Source organism: Chrysemys picta, chromosome 8 (genome assembly GCF_011386835.1).
Source record: "Chrysemys picta bellii isolate R12L10 chromosome 8, ASM1138683v2, whole genome shotgun sequence".
Classification (NCBI taxonomy): Eukaryota; Metazoa; Chordata; order Testudines; family Emydidae; genus Chrysemys; species Chrysemys picta.
In genome coordinates, this window is record NC_088798.1 from 86,622,901 (window position 1) to 86,641,747 (window position 18,847).

Genomic DNA, 18,847 nt, shown 5'->3' on the forward strand with positions numbered 1-18,847 from the left:
TGTACATATTACTGTTAAAAAAAATCCAGCTGTCTGATGTGTTTGGCTGTTGTTGAGCAGAGGAGGAATACTGCTTAAGGATTTTTGCTTAGATGACATTTATTGCTTATATTTTTAGAGATATGAATAGGCAACTGCTAAGATAATGAGGGAAGAACTTGTTTTAACACTACCAAACTCCTCTGCATTTAGATCATCTTGGAATGATCAACTACCCTACTATTAAAAATGAGATTTTTGAAATACAAAAGTTCTCCTGAGAAGATGAAAAATGAAGAACATAAATTTCAAAGCATTTTTCAAATTACGAGACTCACTGAATCCATCCACCAGAGAGTAGAAACTAGGTGCCCCGAGCAAAATCAGCGGCTGTGTGGTGGGGCAGTGCCCCACCCCCTGAGGAAAAAGGGCTGAACCAGGCCCGAGAGGCTGCGCAGATCAGCAGCCAGTCAGCCAAGGCCTGGGGAGAGCCAATCAGGGCAGGGAAAGAGGCAGCCAATCAGGGCCGGGCTAGGTCCTATATAAAGGCTGCCTAGCAGAGAAGTCAGTCACTCCCTGACTAGTGAGGGAGAAGGACAGGCTCCTGAGCTAAGGAGCAGTACCTTGGACAGAGCAGTGCTGGGCAGGCTTGGGGGAGCAGAGCAGAGCTCTGGTCCAGATACCTGCCAGGTCGAAAAGGTGCATAGGGCCAAAGGGGACGTGGCCCAGGGAAACTAGGCAGACGAGATGGGAGAGAAGGAGGACAGAGGGAGGCTGCTGCTAGAGGGTCCCTGGGTTGGTACCCACAGTAGCAGGTGGGCCTGAGTCCCCTCCTTCCCCCCTTGCAATGCCCCTGGCCACCGAGGAGAGGGGCCGAGACAGACCATGACCTGCCCCTGAGATGAGGGGCTAGACTCTAAGGTTGTGGTTGGCCACTGAGGCGAGGCAAACAGAAGGACTGCTGTTAACAACCCCCCTCCCCCCCAGAAGGGGGTGAGACCAGAGTAGTGGGCACTGCTGGAGGGCAGTCCTGAAGCAGATGAAGACCGTCCTTAAGAGGACACCGCTAAGCAGGGAGCAACGCAGGTCCCAGGGCAGCAGAATGGAGACAACGGGCGAGCTACCATGTGGTGAGGATGCCCCGGAGCAGTCAAGAGCTAATTCCCGGAGTGACCGGGGGTGCTAGCGGTGGTGAGTTGAACCCCGTCACAGGCTGGTACAAAGTAATATTAAAGTCCCCAGGCAAACTACAAGGCTAACTTCTTCTCCCTTGCCTGTGAAGAATTGTGTAACATTGCTGTTGAACTCTAGTGGGGATTATATGGGGAAGGTTGATTCATTTTTGATTTAATTACATTATCACAGGGCTATTTGATTTGATCCAGGGTATTACAGGGTGAACGTGTAGCAAGCCCTCTAACACTTTCAATTATACAACGTTCTTCTTTATTTGAGAAGCTCTAACCTCTCCATTGTTTATAACAGGTCTTTGATCAGAGAGCTACCTTCTGCTTGAAACATGAAATTTTGTTCCGATTTAGCTGATATAAACCGAAGCAAATCATCATTTCCTTGATCTGACTTGTGTTGCTACTGCTTAATTTTGGCAGCAAACCAAATGTCTTAAACAACCTAAGGCTAGGCTCCTGCTGAAACCATAGTAGCATCAAGTGTTGCACTGGGAATCCTTGGGAACAGAAATCCAGCCCAGCTGCTGCAAAAGCACCTGTAGTAGAGGAAGATTGGAAGAGAAAGCTGGGCCAGGCTCCCCTAGACCACTGCACAGATCCAGCACATGACCCAAGTAGTCTGGGCCCTCCTCCAGGGTATCATATGGGGCAGGATCCCCCTCTCACATACCCATCCCACAACTGGTATGAGAACCAGTGTAACTGAAATGTACAAATAATAATAGAGAATCAGGAGCTCATGAGTTCTAGATTCACTTGTTCTGCTAATAAGGCTGTACCCTTCACATTTTTTGGTATTAACCAATGCCTCAAACATCAGAGAAGTCACACAAACTGAGATTCGAACCCTGCATTCTAACACACCTGACCCAAATCCCATCTGTTTAGCCACACTGCTTCTTAGAAAGAGCATACCATAGCTCTCTTTTTGACTATGCTGTCTGTAAAATGGGCTACTCCTGCATAGGTAACCCACTATTTCAATGTGTTTTGCTGCCTACTCTAGTGGCAAAGAACATGGTGGGGAGTGCAAGTTGCCCCAAACTTGCCCAACTTTTGAGGACACCGGAATTCATCTAGCAAATGCTCCAATGCACAGATCTATCTCAATGCCTTTATTAGCATAGACAGAACCCTGATGTCATTGCAAAGAGCAGTCAGCCGATGGGCGTATGGCATAAATGTAAGATACCTAAAATGAACACTCTTCTGTAAGATACAGTTTTATAGCCCCTCCAGCCTCAGCTCCTCAGTACTGGGAGAAGGCATTTGCTTGCTTCTGGGCTGATTCTTACACATGGTATAGGCTGCTAGGGACCAAACATTCAGGCTGCTCTCTGGGCCTGCACCCAGTCTTGAGCTCAGGCTCTCAAGCCAGCTAGGGCCCTGCAGCACATGCTTGCTCCTACAGCCCCACAGTTCCTTCTGCAGTGGCAATGCCACCCTCCAATCAGAGGGAGAGTTAGCAGCAGGCAGTAGGAGTGGGATTTCCAGCCAGCTGTCTATCCCAACAGGGCTCCATGGGGGATGCAGAAGCCAGCTCAACTTCTCTAGCTATCCCCAGCCAAATGGGGTTCCTAGAGCAGGGCCAGCCTTCACAATATTGATGCTGATCTGTGGAATAGGAGATTGACACAGAGTAACAGCTGTTTCCTGTTATCCACTTATGTAGATAGTCTGGTAGAAGTCAGGGCCAATGGCTGAAGGTTCAAATCCTGCTGCAGATACTGGGGAATGGGACAGAGGTGTTCAGGTTAGATAACCACATCTTCGTATCATTTAATAACCTTCTGTCAAGCATATAGTACTCACGCTAGCTTATGCCAGCTGCCAACTTTTCTGGGCCTCACTTAACTCTTAACGCTAAAGATGTATAGACGAGCCCATTTTTAATACATATATTTTGTTTCTTCTACGTGCTGTTATAGCTTCAATAGCTTCCATCATTATTTCCAGAAGCATACATAGCAGATAAATTATATTTTATCTCAAACTATAGACCCTCCAAGATTAGGTCAGGGGTCAATGGTCAGTACTTGAAACAAAGTTTCAGAGGGTGGGGTGCTCTGCACTTTCTGAAAATCAGATCCTTTTTAAGATGTTTCAGATTGGGCATGTCTCAGAATCACCAGACACTTTTGAATTTCTCACACCTGACATGTTTACTAACCAGAAAAAAGAACTGTAATTTGTTGTAAATTGTTACCCCTGTTATTGAAGACAAGGGGCCAAATTTTCAAAGGTGCAGATAGATGCAGAAAATTGCCTGGGCAGGTTAGGGCACCTAACTTCCATTGACATTCAAATAGGCACCTGGTGGGACTTAGAGAAGTACCTATATGCATCTATAGGCACCTAAATTCCTTTCTAAATCTGTCTCAAGGGCAACTGAATGGTTGAAATCTGGTAAAAACAAATGAATGGCCTTCTGTTTTCTTCTGAAGGGAAGATCAGATTTGGAAGGGTGGCTCCTAAATGATTGAGTTTCAATTTTGATACTGTAGCTCAACAGGAATATGGAAATTAGTAAGTCTGTGACCTATTACAGGTGTCTGTACATATTACGTTCTGTGAACACAGTGGATTAGTAGGAGTTGTAAGCACTGATATGGTAACACTCATCTGTTTCTAATGATAGGTCACACAGACACTAAATTGTTGAACATTTCTAGCTTAATACCGATACTAATTTATAGTAAATCTTACAAAAAACAAAGCATAAATCTAACTATCAATGATTCCATATAGAAATAAGACTCAGTTAATTTCCTCTGTAATAAATTGTACAGAATAGATAGACCTAAATTATACTGGGATTTTTTTATGCTAATGTTAATCTTTCTAGTGTTTTAACCTCATACATTAGCATTGACTACAGATGGGGGGGGTGGAAATGCAAGTAAACCACAATAAGTCCACTACCAATGCTCATGATTGAAAAACAAAACTCCAAATCCTTTGATGGGTTTAACAGGTGACTTGTATAACCAACACAATAGGAAACATACCTTCATATATAAATATCTTATGCTGCTATACAAGAAAGCAGAGGTTGTGGGTTTTTTCAATTTAGCGTTGTTTTTGGTTTCTTTTGATGTTATCTTACTAAACATAAAGAGATGCATAGGTTTCAAAAGAGCATCCCGTAATATGTTTGTACCGAATATGCATGATTTTGTAATAAACAGTAAAAAAAAAAAAGCATATATAAATTTGACTGATGGTTCAGTACAAAACAAGCAATACAAAGACACCCTATTTGTGGACTTTTAGTTAATCATAGATTTTGTATTCTGTGCTGGTAATTGTCAAGAGTCTGTTCAAATGAGAAGAGACATTTAGTCTGAAATTAGCAAGAAAAAGTTGCAACTGCATGTAATACTTCATTAACAAATTAAAAATGACCACTGTGCTTGGACAGGTGGCCCCCATAGCACAGGAGAAGGAAAGAGTTAACACTCTACTTTCCCTTTGATCACTGCGCCTTCCCCAGACCTAGGATTCTGTGGCCACAATGGGCTCCTGTCAAGGCTGTATCCCCACTTTGAACTTTAGGGTACAAATGTAGGGGCCTGCATGAAAACTTCTAAGCTTAACTACCAGCTTAGCTCTGGTCCCGCTGCCACCATTCCCAATGGATTCCCTCCCTGGGAAGCCTTGAGAAACCTTTCACCAATTCCCTGGTGAATACAGATCCAAACCCCTTGGATCTTAAAACAAGGAGAAATTAACCATTCCCCTCCTTCCTCCCACCAACTCCTGGTGAATACAGTTCCAACCCCCCTTGGATCTTAAAACAAGGAGAAATTAACCATTCCCCTCCTTCCTCCCACCAACTCCTGGTGAATACAGTTCCAACCCCCCTGGGATCTAAAACAAGGAGCAATTAACCATTCCCCCTCCTTCCTCCCACCAACTCCTGGTGAATACAGATCCAACCCCCTTGGATCTAAAACAAGGAAAAATCAATCAGGTTCTTAAAAAGAAGGCTTTTAATTAAAGAAAAAGGTAAAAATCATCTCTGTAAAATCAGTATGGAAATTAACCTTACAGGGTAATCAAACTTAAAGAGCTCAGAGGACTCCCCTCTAGTCTTAGGTTCAAAGTACAGCAAACAAAGATAAACACTCTAGTAAAAGGTACATTTACAAGTTGAGAAAACAAAGGAAAACTAACACGCCTTGCCTGGCTATTTACTTACAAGTTTGAAATAGGAGAGATTTATTTAGAAAGATGTGGAGAACCTGGATTGATGTCTGGTCCCTCTCAGTCCCGAGAGCGAATGCAACCCCAAACAAAGAACACAAACAAAAGCCCTTCCCCTCCCCCCCAAGATTTGAAAGTATCTTGTCCCCTTATTGGTCCTTTAGGTCAGATGCCAGCCAGGTTACCTGAGCTTCTTAACCCTTTACAGGGAAAAGGATTTTGGAGTCTCTGGCCAGGAGGGATTTTATAGTACGGTACACAGGACAGCTGTTACCCTTCCCTTTATAGTTATGACAGCTCCCTACCTCAACTGCATCCAGAATGAGAGTCAGTAATCCACTTCTGCCATCACTGTGCCCAGATGGGCTACACTGCAGGAATGTGGCCCTAGGAGATTATTCAGTGAGCAAATTTTAAAGTACTACCCAAGTAATTAATTGCATTTATACCTAATTAACAGTCAATAAACTACAAACCTACCCATCTTTTAGTATTCTGTTTTCAGACTCAGCTGGGCAAATACTACAAAGTCTCTGAGATCAGCCTTTCAACTAAAACAGAAAGCAAACGTTTGTTTGCAATAACATTTGTGAAAAGGGAACATGTAAATATTCCACAGCCATATTTTTGTGAGTTTTGGAGTCATTCAATCAGAGAGCAGAAACAATATCAAGTGCCTCAGGTGATGACTGATACAGGGTAAAGGCGATATGAACAGTGAGTACTTGAAGCAACAGTTGTGCTGAGTAGCTTATTAGCAAACCATAGGCTAACATACGTTTGCATAAAAAATGTTAAATTATTGTGAATCACTAACCAATTAGTTTAAAAAAATCAATCTATTCATTAATTATTTGCAAACAAAAACAAGGCTTAGATGTGTGAATGGATCACCTGCTCTATTTCAAATATGTAGAACAGATTGGATTGATATGAACAGCTTATGAATTCCTTCTAGTGATGAACAAGGGTAAAGTGTTCATGGTGATTTTATTAACTCTGTCAGCAGCTTTTGGATAATAGCAACCACATAGTTTTCTTGATCTGACTGGAAGAACTTATGGATTTGCATGGTGTGTTCTTTCAGCAATTTTACTCCTTCTTAGAGGACTCCTGGAGAGTTGCTGTTGGTAATTACTCATCTTCCCTGAAGTTATCCTATATCTAGTCCCACAAGGAGTCACTCTTCCTGTTCAATGTGTATATAAAGCCACTAAGATTGTGAAACCTTTGGACTTAATTTGTATGCCGATGTTGATGACATGCACCTCTACAACTCTTTTTCATTCATCTCAGAGTTTACAGTTTTGTTGTTCTTGCGCAGCCTAACTATGATAGGGCTCTGGATAAAAGTGAAATGGCTACAACATAATCAGAATGAGATAGAAGCAATGTCTGTTTGTGTAGTAAAAAGAGAGCCTGAGACATGAGGCCTAGTTTAAGGAGCCTCATGGGAGACCTAAGACCTAAACAAAAGTCTGGCCCTGCTAACTAAAGCAAAGTTAGCAAGAGTCAGGTTATGAGCAAAAGTCAGGCCCTGTTACAAAACATGCCTGCTTGCAGGTTCACTGTCCGGAACATGAACTTGATAAGTATGGGGCTAGTGTTACAAAAGCACAAACACTCCTAAGACGTGCTAGGCACAGGATACTTGCATAAACACCATAAAAGGCACTAATACCGTGCTTTGTCGGCAATGAACCTGGCCGAATGCCTTCGCCATTCAACTGAGTCTGTAGTCTTCTTGGGCAGTTCAATCGAAGTCTGCTGTATGGGCTATCTGGCCAGAGCCAATACAGCATGTGGAGAGAACACACACACAGTCAACAACTGACATGAGTTTGTTGGCTATTGTTGGTTTTTTTGAAAGAGGGGAGATATTTAAATGAAAGGGTGAAATATATCAGCACCATATGTTGAGGGTCTTTGCCCACCTAGCACCATGGCAATTCATGGATTCAAGGTTCTATTAGATCCTGGATTCCCAGGTAAGCAGTAGTGACCTATTAGGCCTTTGTTGCTCTCTGGCCAGTGAGAAGGTTTCTCTCTAATGCAGTCCTTGTAATGAGCTTCCATGCCTTTGTAGCCATCGACTATGCCTCAGTAGTGCACTGAGCACAGGGTTACTTTCACAGAGGCTGCTCTCCACCTGATGAATCCTGAGGAGTGTCCATTCCAAGAGTTAAATAGGAGGGAGTAAAATTCCCTATTCTGAAAAGGGCTATAAAAGAGTTAGATGTTATTAGGGGAGGCATGGATCAGCATTCATGTCACACTCCCCGTCAGTACCCAGCCCAAGTCAGGGAAGCTAATGATCAAACCAGCAGGCCAAATTCGGTGATGAATCCTAAAAGCAGAGGGAGAGCTACCTCTCTTTTCAGGCAGGTGAAACTAAAATGCAGGCAGCCGGGTTGCTGCTTGACAGGGAATTTCTGGGGCTACCAGTCTTTCCTTCCACTAGGAGGAGCAGCAGCAGCCCTGTTAGGCAAAGAGGGGACTTCCAGTTGAGAAACCTCTAAACAAAGGTGCAGGGCAGGCTGGGTTGTAGATCCCCATCTGGCTCTGTGCTGTGGGACTCAGTGAGGGCAGGATTTATCCCCTAGTGCAGAGAAGCCTCAACATTTTCACCCTGTGAGTGATGCAGAATAGGAGACCAAGTAGTCATCACAATGTTTGTTGTTGGCTGATAGGGAAATAGAAATGCAATTATTGCAGAACTTTGGATGCACGTTATCCTCTGACCACACCACATCAGTGGATTGCTCAATGACCGCTCTTTTTCCCCAGATAGACAGCCGTTTGCCAGCAGCAAGCACCTTTCCTCTGAGTAGCTCTGCCAAACTTGCTCCAGCCCGAGTGCCAAAATGAATAATATGGAAACAAAAACAAAAGCACTGAATATTCAGGTCAAAATGTTACAAAATCTAAAAATGACATAGTATGGGGCAGAAGTGGATAACAAATGATTAAAGGTAGGGTGATAATGGAACAGAACAATCTGCACTTCCCCTGTTGTTTCAGCTTCCACAGTGGGTAATGTCTTAGGCCTGGTCTACACTAGGCGTTTATGTCGAAGTTAGCGCCGTTACATCGAATTAACCCTGCACCCGTCCACACTGCGATGCTATTTAGTTCGACATAGAGGTCTCTTTAATTCGACTTCTGTACTCCTCCCCGACGAGGGGAGTAGCGCTAAATTCGACATGGCCATGTCGAATTAGGCTAGGTGTGGATGGAAATCGACGCTAATAGCTCCGGGAGCTATCCCACAGTGCACCACTCTGTTGACGCTCTGGACAGCAGTGCGAGCTCGGATGCTCTGACCAGCCACACAGGAAAAGCCCCGGGAAAATTTGAATTGGAATTCCTTTTCCTGTCTGGCCAGTTTGAATCTCATTTCCTGTCTGGACATCGTGGCGAGCACAGCAGCACTGGCAACGATGCAGAGCTCTCCAGCAGTGATGGCCGTGCAGTCTGTGAATAGAAAGAGAGCCCCAGCATGGACTGATCGTGAAGTCTTGGATCTCATCGCTGTGTGGGGCGATGAGTCCGTGCTTTCTGAGCTGCGATCCAAAAGAAGGAATGCAAAGATCTACGAGAAGATCTCTAAAGACATGGCAGAGAGAGGATACAGCCGGGATGCAACGCAGTGCCGCGTGAAAATCAAGGAGCTGAGACAAGGCTACCAGAAGACCAAAGAGGCAAACGGACGCTCCGGATCCCATCCCCAGACATCCCGTTTCTACGAGGCACTGCATTCCATCCTCGGTGCGGCCGCCACCACTACCCCACCAGTGACCGTGGACTCTGAGGATGGGATACTGTCCACGGCCGGTTCCTCGGACATGTTAGGGGACGGGGAAGATGAGGAAGGAGATGAGGAGGGCGAGGCAGTCGGCAGCTCTCACAACGCTGATTTCCCCGACAGCCAGGATCTCTTCATCACCCTTACAGAGATCCCCTACGAAGCGTCCCGAGCCGTTACCCCGGACACAGAATCTGGTGAAGGATCAGCCAGTAAGTGTTGTAAACATCTAAACATTTATTTTAAACAAAACAGGAATATTAACAATTAAAAGAATGGGTTGTTCATGATTAGTGTGCCCTAGGCGCTTAACGGTTTAGTAAGGGGCAGTGCAAGTTTTGAAAAGAAATCTAGCAATGTCCGGTTTTCAGTGATTGTCCTGCACAAGCCACTCTACTGTTTATTCCCTGCTACTGCAGCTACAGTAAAATGCGGTCTATGTGTCCGGGGATAGAGCAGTAATCCTCCTGGGACATCTCGATGAAGCTCTCCTGGAGGTAACTTGAAAGCCGTTGCATGAGGTTCTTGGGGAGAGCGGCCTTATTGGGTCCTCCGAAGTACGACACGTTGCCGCGCCACGAGATTATCAAGTACTCCGGGATCATTGCTCTGCACAGCAGGGCGGCATACGGCCCTGGTCTTTGGAGGCTTTCCCGGAGCATTCTCTCTTTGTCGCTCTCGGAGATCCTCATCAGGGTGATGTCGGCCATGGTGACCTGCTTTTAATTAGGTAGGGGAATGTTAGTGTTGGGACTGCTTTCCCATTCCTTTACAGAACTGTAACCGCTGGTTTGCAGCCACGCGGTGGAGGCGGGAGAGGGGCAGCCGAAAGGGATCGTTCCCGGGGACAGCCGCGAGGGGGTGGGACAGGGGCAGAGTTCCCGCTTGCCGGATTGCTGGCAGCAGGGACTGACATTGATTTAAATGTGAAATGAGGCCAGTGGTAATATAAAAGTTTTAAACTGCCACAAGTGTACGGCTTACCATGTCTGCCTGCAACAGAAATTCCGTTGTGCTGCCTCGCTTCTCAAATGTGCTGTTCAAGACCCCAGGCACTGAATGCGAAGGCCGAGAATTCGACCTTGTGCTGAGTGCGCATGTGAAAGGTGCTGTGCATGGTCTTGTTCACAGAGAAAGACTATGTTCTTTGTTCACAACTACATTTATCTTTCTTAGGAATTCACTCCCTTTTTCCCATTTCCACAGCCCCGTCTGCGACTGTCTCACAACCTAGCCTGGAATCACACTCCCAGAGGCTAGCGCGGATTAGGCGTAGGAAGAAGAGGACACGGGAGGACATGTTCTCTGAGCTTATGGCCTGTTCCCAAGCCCAGGCAGCACAGCAGACCCAGTGGCGGGAGAACTTGACCCGAATGCACCAAGCCAACATGGATCGGGAGGAGAGGTGGCGGCAGGAAGACCAGCAGGCGACTCAAACGCTGCTTGGACTACTGAGGGAGCAAACGGACACACTCCGGCGCCTTGTGGATGTTCTGCAGGAACGGAGGCAGGAGGACAGAGCCCCGCTGCAGTCCATCTGTAACCGCCATCCCCCGCCACCAAGTCCCATACCCACCTCACCCAAAGTGCAAAGAAGGAGAGGCGGCAGAGTCCCTGCTAACTCTCACTCCACCCCTGCAGAGAGCTCTAGTAGCAGAAGGCTCTCATTTCCCAAAATTTGAAAAGTTCTTTCCTTCCCGCCTGACAGAAGCCCACGTCCAAGTTTCACCTCCCAATGCCATGTGTAGTTGATAATAAAAAATTCGTTTCTGTTAACTACTGTTTCAATCATGTTCTTTTGGAGGAGGAGGGGAAAGGGGGTTGGTAATTGGACAGGACAGTCTCCTTTGGCAGGGTACATAGTCGGGGGCAGGCACAGCAGCAGGGCACATACACAGTGCAGTGATGCAGTGACTAGTTACCCCGGTTAGTCTGAGAGGTTGTTTTCATGTTATGTTGGGGGGGGGGGTTGCTCTGTGACTTTGTGGCGGGGGAGGGCAGTTACAGATCTTGAGCGCCGGTCCTTAGGCAGGATCACAGAGCCACACAGCAGGGGATCTGTAACCGTCCTCCCCCTGCCACAAAGTCAAATAGACCCCCCATACACACAGTCCCGATCAGGAGGGGTGACAGGCTCCGTTGAAACAAGCATCCCACCGCAGCGGAGCCTGTCAATCCTTGAGTTTAGAAGCTGCATTCGCGTCACAACACTACACCCGCTCCGCACCACAGTCTGCGTCCCAGTTTTAAAAAATTCCCGCAAAAACAGTATTAAAGAAAACGGTGTGCTTTAACAAAGTAGAACTATTTTTATTTCGACACGTGTGTTGGAGGGGGGGTCAAGGGGGTATGTAACTGGATAGGATAGTCAACATTACCTGGGTAAAGAAACGGGGGCAGGTTTAGCTTTTCAGTACACAAACTATAAAGTCACAGGTTACCCTGCTCACTCAGGAACTTTGCTTTCAAAGCCTCCCGGATGCACAGCGCTTCCCGCTGGTCTCTTCTAATCGCCCGGCTGTCTGGCTGTGAGTAATCACCAGCCAGGCTATTTTCCTCAACCTCCCACCCCGCCATAAAGGTCTCCCCCTTGCTCTCACAGAGATTGTGGAGCACACAGCAAGCTGCTATAACAATGGGGATATTGGTTTCGCTGAGATCACAGCGAGTCAGTAAGCTTCTCCATCTCCCCTTGAGACGGCCAAAAGCACACTCCACCACCATTCTGCACTTGCTCAGCCGGTAGTTGAAGAGTTCTTTTTCAGTGTCCAGGGCGCCAGTATAGGGCTTCATGAGCCAGGGCATTAGCGGGTAGGCTGGGTCCCCGAGGATGACTATAGGCATCTCCACATCCCCAACAGTTATTTTGTGGTCCGGGAAGTAAATACCTTGTTGCAGCCGTCTAAACAGACCAGAGTTCCTGAAAACACGAGCGTCATGAACCTTGCCTGGCCATCCCACGTAGATGTTGGTAAAACGTCCCCTGTGGTCCACCAGTGCTTGCAGCACCATGGAAAAGTAGCCCTTTCGGTTAATGTACTGGGTGGCCTGGTGGTCCGGTGCCAGGATAGGGATGTGAGTTCCATCTATGGCCCCACCGCAGTTTGGGAATCCCATCGCTGCGAAACCATCTATGATCGCCTCCACGTTTCCCAGGGTCACTACCTTTGGCAGCAGTACATCAACGATTGCCTTCGCTACTTGCATCACAACAACCCCCACGGTAGATTTGCCCACCCCAAACTGGTTCGCGACTGACCGGTAGCTGTCTGGCGTTGCAAGCTTCCAGAGGGCTATGGCCACTCGCTTCTGTACACTCAGTGCAGCTCGCAACCGGGTGTCACTGCGCTTCAGGGCAGGGGATAGCAACTCACAAAGTTCCAGGAAAGTTCCCTTCCGCATGCGAAAGTTTCGCAGCCACTGGGATTCATCCCAGACCTGCAGCACTATGCGGTCCCACCACTCAGTGCTTGTCTCCCGTGCCCAGAATCGCCGTTCCACGGCATCAACATGACCCATTGCCACTGTGATGTCCTCGGCGCTGGGTCGCCTGCTTTCTGACAGGTCTGTGCTACTCTCAGACTTCAGGACATCACCGCGGTGCCGTAGCCTCCTCGCCTGACTTTTCTGCATCTGCCTCAGGGAAACCTTTATGATAAGCTGCGAGACGTTGAGAGCGGCCACAACTGCAGCGATGGTCGCAGCGGGCTCCATGCTCGGAGTACAGTGGCGTCCGCGCTGTCAATGACTGGAAAAGCGCGCGAACTGTTTTCCCGCCGGCGCTTTCAGGGAGGGAGGGCGGGAGTGATGGACGGATGACGACAGTTTCCCAAAAGCACCCTCGACTCATTTTGTTACCCAGAAGGCATTGCCGGCTACACCCAGAATTCCAATGGGCAGAGGGGACTGCGGGAACTGTGGGATAGCTGACCACAGTGCACCGCTTCGAATGTCGACGCTTTCTCCGTTAGTGTGGACGCACAAAGTCGAATTACTGTCCTTAGTGTGGACACACACGTTCGACTTTGCAATATCGATTACAAAAATTCGATGCAAGTAAAATCGAACTACTCTCGTAGTGTAGACAAGGCCTTAGTTTTCAGAGATATAAATACTGAGACTTAGCATTGTTTGTTGGTAGGCACAGATGCATCAGTGCATTTAAGAATGTTTTCAATACAACTAGTGGCTTGGGGAGAGAGGGAGATGTGCTATGTATTCATAGCAATTTATTATCGTATACCTTGAAAAATCAGTGACTGTGCTTATAGACTCAGCAGGTGATTTGACAAGATGCCCAGGTTTTGGGGGCCTGTGTATTAGAGGGCACAAGAGACCACACCAATGGTCTGTTTTCCAATCCTAGTGATTGATTACCTGAGAGAATATCTAAAAATAGCTATTTTTATTTTGGCAGTTTACAAGCAGAAATAAATTATTTAAAATCTCCACCTTAAAAGAAACCAGTAAATACAAACAGTAATATTTCTATGAGCCTCATATACTGTGCCATAGGAAAAAACCCATAGTATTTCTAATGAACTTATTTTACCATTAAAAAAAAATTCTTTACCTTGACACATTCTGCATCAGACTGTATATACAAGATTTGACATTTTCATGAGGCTCATGCTGATTGCATGGGAAACAACATGCTCCATTCCAGCTAATATAATCTATTTTGGTAACAGACATTTGGGTCAATCTGTTCTCATACAAATTCTTAATAAACACATTCTTTTTTTCCAGCTATACAATTTGAATGGATGAACTAGATCTGAGTAAACGGGCAAGCTAGAAGAATAATTTTTATATTTCCCACAGATTTTATTATTATTTACTATTATGTTTTGTGGGGATTTTTAAATGAAGCTTAATTTTTAATGTATCTCAAGATTATTTTAGGCTATAATTTCATGGGTAAATTTTTTTAAATGGGCAGGTACAAGGAATAACTTTCTAAAAAAGCCTGTATTTCTGTAGATAGAAGGTTAAGCATGCATATTATCCAACTGACATATGAAAAAAAAGTTATGATCTCATTGCATGCACCTTCCTTTGAAAATTTGACTTTCATTTTATTTACAGAGCTGTTTATTAAATATAGACAGTTGACTCCACTCCACTTTTTTTCATAATATTTGCAGAATTTAAATTAATCAGTGTTGTGTTCAGAAAGTATTTTATTGCAATCGTATATAGCAAGATTTAATGTGAATTAAATGGTATTAAAATTACACTTTGATAACCTGTTTTTCATAAGCTATTGCTTATAAGCTTGGTGACATTTAAACAGTACTAGTGTTAATTTTCCAATAAGTAAAAAAAATTGCATTTTAGAATATTTAGCAACTACTGTGCAGTTGTTAAATTTAACAACCTAGCCAGATTTACTTAAACCATTAAAAGCCTATTAGGTCTGCAGCATATTTCATTTCACCCAGAGCAATCTGCAAGCCGAAGGGTCAGTTTCACAAGCAGTGTCAAAGCAGCTTTTGTCTCATCCAACACTTAGCAAAGGCTAATTAAATTCTTTCATGAAAGATTCATCAACATGAATATTCATTTCAAAGTTGCTAGAGATATGCTAACAAACCAAAATGATCACCTCAGAATTGCCATGGAAGAATTATGCTGGTCTGACAACAGGAAGATGATATTGGGTAACCTTCTGTATATTTCTCTCTGTCCTTATATAAGTAATGTGTTTTCCTGCGGGCCTAGTAGATGCAGTGTGTTGCTATACTATCCTTTCATTTCTGGAGGCAAAAATTTCAATTCTGGCTGAGTTCACAAGTGAAAGCAAATTTGTTGGTCTCATCCTAGGCCCTAGTGGACATGTTGTGTAGCCACCCTACAGTTTGGCACTAAGTAACATAATTAGAGGACTGAAATATGTTTTCTAAGCTGTTTAGGGAAACCTTCTCAACTCAAAGCTATGAGCCTGTCATCTTCTGGAGCAACATAGACATGACAAAAACACTGAAGATGCAGCTGTAGGCTTGTGTAAAATAGTCACACCTAGAATTCAGTGCATCTGTGCATAACTTAAGCCTTATTCTGAGGATTTAAGTAGTGCATAGATCTTGTGTTGGTCCTCTGCACAGGAGTGAATTTCACCCGGATGAGTTTTTCCCCAATACTTAAGGCTTGTCTACATAGCAAGATAGTGCACAGCAAGCCAGGGTGTGAATCTACAGCACACCAACTTACTGTGCACTAACTTGCCATGCAAACAAGCCCTTACGGATATTTTAAATTAGTCAATTTTTAAAATTAGTAAAATTTGAAGCGGGTGCTCAGATGCTGGTGAGACACATGGGATAAATAGATCCAAGTTATTTCTTACCACTCCTCCTACTGTGCTTCCAGAATGACAAGGTGGGGAGGGGGATATTGGTTGGAAGGGAGAAGATGGAAGAGAGCGTTTCCAATGAGCAGATCAGTGGCTCCTCCCTTAGACTAAAGAAAAAATGATATATTTATTTGTATTTTGTAGCTGGCTATCTAAGATCCGAGTACAAATCTGTGTACAAATCAGTGTGTCACAAACTGTATTGTGACATAATGATCCACACTGGAGTGACTAACCAACCATCCAAAGAACAAATGTTAATTTAATAAAAGACTTGGGGGGAGAAAACAAAGCTTCTGAATCACTAGAGACAAAAGTGCTTTACCACTACCTCTCAATTCTGTATTTTTTTATGCTACCATGTTTGTCAATTCTGGTGTCTTTGCAACATTTTACAATATGCAATCAAAAGTACTGGAAAAAGTGGAAATGCTGCAGCTTTTGGTTGTTTTTTTCCCCCATTTCTTTCTACTGTGTGCAGTCCATGTCAGTATCTTTGTTGGTTACCTAGGAAACTATTGTAGGATGGAATTTGATTGGCTGTGTTCTCAGATTGATTATTAAAGTCGTGGGCAATTTCGAGTGGCAGACGTTTCATAGGTTGCACAAAGTAAGTAGCACTAAATGATTTACAATTTAAGATTCTTTTATTTAGAAATGAACTGTATGGAACATTAGATATGTCAAATCGTTGAAAACTTGGATCAGAAATGAGTAATAGTTTGAAATTTTGTCTTCTCTGCATTATAGTTCTTGTTTCTTCTAGACATTAACTCTTTTATCTTGAATTGTCTTCAGCTTATTTCCCGATTTTATTCAGAGGTGTCTGGTCAAGGGCAGGAAGGATACACAGTGGTTACCACTGCTTGAGAAGACCAAAATCACAGGAGATAGGAAGAGGGGCAAAAATACAAGAAAGGGAACAATCCTCTAGACGGAACTGTTTATTATTACAAAAAAATCCATATTTTATGCTGTTTGGACATGGGTTTGAGGCCCATATCTCCTACATTCTAGCATTTTCTTTTCCCTTCATCTTGCCCAATCATTAATTCCCTGCCCTATTCACAATGGATCTGGTTTTCATGACTGCATGTGAGGCCACAGAGACCAAGCCAAGAACCTGGTCCCACATGGCCTCCACTCCCATCCCTGTGCTCTCTAACTTGACTGCTGGAACTCTTCCCATCTTTCCCTTTATATTGCTTGAGCTCCAACCAGCCTGTAAGGTGGCCTGCTAGCATCATGAAGTCTGACTTTCGGCAGGCATATTAAAAAGGTAGAGGGAGATCTGTGGCTCTGAAGGGAAGGACATCAAGAGGGGAGCGGGGAGGAAAGGATGAATGCCAGAAGAACATCATCAAGACAGGAGTGGGGGAACATAAGAAATAGACAGATGGAGAAATGAATAACAATGACAATGAGAGGAAGAAGAAGAAGTGTCAACAGAAGGAGAAAGAGACTGCTAATGCTTTTTGTTCATTCTAAGCAAACTTGTCTACAGAAAAGCCTGCTAAAGCACTGGAGGCATATGTTTGTTTTCTTTATTTGTTGACATTTCTTTGGCACTCGCCACAGTCAGGAATGTGACGTTTAAGACAATTCCTTTAATTATTTGTGTTATGTTACTGCCTAGAGGTCCCAACTGAGATTTAGCTTATTGTTGCTACTTTTCTCTCTCCTTTTGTCTTTGGAAGTGAATGACATGGGCCCTTAGCTATGTGGCTGTCAGACTTTCTGGCCCTCAAGTCAGTTCTACCCTAGTCAGTAAAAAATTGTATAAGATGTTTAATAGAGACTTAAAGATTCATTCTGTCCATGCTAAATCACATTGCACCAATTTTGGGGAAGTCATCCAAAACTCCTGTAAGACCATCATGCAAACCTTTCCCACACAGGGGGTGAGGTAGGCTTGCCTGTCCCCATCCTTCACTGATTTTATTAAGTCCGCTTTTACAGGTGCAGATGCCACCTGTATGTTTCATAAATCAATGCATGTGTTCTTCCAGAGGATAGAACTTTCAATATGTTGCATTTCTTTCAGTGGGATATTGGGTGTTGGACATAACTCATTCACCCAACAATGATTGCTAAGGTGCACCCTCAGTATTCCAACACTGCATCTCAGTCATATATTGCTCTAATGAATTCATGGTTCTCTATCTTGAATATTTTTCAGAGTAGCAGCCGTGTTAGTCTGTATCCGCAAAAAGAAGAACAGGAGTACTTGTGGCACCTTAGAGACTAACAAATTTATTAGAGCATAAGCTTTCGTGGACTACAGCCCACGATGCATCCGAAGAAGTGGGCTGTAGTCCACGAAAGCTTATGCCCTAATAAATTTGTTAGTCTCTAAGGTGCCACAAGTACTCCTGTTCTTCTTTTTATCTTGAATATGTTTTTAGTTCTGGATTTATACCATTTCCCTAAGAGCATCTTCTGTACTTCACATTACTGCATCTGCAACGCATTCTTCAACCACACAAGAACAAATAGTAGAATTCTTTTGAAAAAGAAAGAAAGCAAAGATTTCAAACTAGTTACTCTCTTACACCTTTTCTTCTGAGCCAGATGTCTCTTTGCAGATACTTACAACAAAAATGCAAGCTTTTTATCCTGGGAGGAATACAGACTTCCTGTGTGACCTGTGCAAGTCACTTAATCTCCCTGTGCTTCACTGTCTCAATTTGAAAAACAGAGAATATTTCCTTTTCCCTCATCCTTTCTTTATATTGTCTTTTGAAACTGTAAGCATTTCAGGGTTAGTACTGTCTCTTAGGTATACGTACAGTGTATTATTTATCGTATGGGTTTATCCTGTCACCCATCACCATAGTATCTGTGCAGTTTTCATGTAAAAACAATAGCAGTAGCAAAGTAGGGATTTTGTTTGATTAATTTCCTGGGGTGTTTTTTTGGTGGCGGGGAGTGTTAGAAGGGTTTTTCAGGCAGGAGGGGATGTCAGTGTTGCAGGTTTACAGGTAGAAGGGGCTGTCAATGTTGTTAGTGTTGTTCTGTTATTCTTTTTCAAATTGCAGCATCTCCTAAAGATAGTCACACTCTGGATTTGCCTGATTTCCTCAAAGAGGCCCTGATATGGCATGGGCATTAGGCATTATTGTAATATAAATAATGATAGATCAACTTTAATCACTCCATAGAAGCTCATGATACTTTTGTGCAAGTGCAGCAAGTTAAATTTCCTGTTCAGATGAGATTCAGTTTACTGTGCTAGAACACATTCGCGATTTAAAAAAAATCGTCATCTAATGCATGCAGATACTGTTGCTACTTAATATCCAGTACTAGAAA

At 44.1% G+C, this 18,847-nt stretch overlaps 2 protein-coding genes across 3 annotated transcripts in view; both read left to right on the forward strand.

Moving 5' to 3' along the window:
* Positions 1-8,443: 8,443 nt before the first annotated feature.
* Positions 8,444-11,089, forward strand: LOC135973162 (uncharacterized). The gene is made up of 2 exons (XM_065554904.1): positions 8,444-9,392; positions 10,387-11,089. Exons 1-2 carry the CDS (start codon positions 8,816-8,818, stop codon positions 10,860-10,862), a joined length of 1,053 nt encoding a protein of 350 aa, XP_065410976.1. The 5' UTR covers positions 8,444-8,815; the 3' UTR covers positions 10,863-11,089.
* A 4,996-nt stretch (positions 11,090-16,085) lies between these two features.
* The window catches only part of GABRB2 (gamma-aminobutyric acid type A receptor subunit beta2), a 271,600-nt gene continuing 268,838 nt past the window's right edge, over positions 16,086-18,847 (forward strand). The window contains exon 1 of one of the 2 annotated variants that reach the window (XM_005297989.5): positions 16,086-16,145. The gene's annotated coding sequence lies outside the window, so the exon portion shown is untranslated. The remainder of the gene's footprint in view (positions 16,146-18,847) is intronic. The other variant, XM_005297987.5, reaches the window with a different exon arrangement.

What these genes read in the sequence shown, in the direction of transcription:
- LOC135973162 (XM_065554904.1), top strand. Translation starts at nt 8,816, where the DNA reads ATGCAGAGCTCTCCAGCAGTGATGGCCGTGCAGTCTGTGAATAGAAAG. An exon ending in ATCTGGTGAAGGATCAGCCA is followed by an intron (nt 9,393 to 10,386) that starts GTAAGTGTTGTA and finishes CCATTTCCACAG; the next exon opens with CCCCGTCTGCGACTGTCTCA.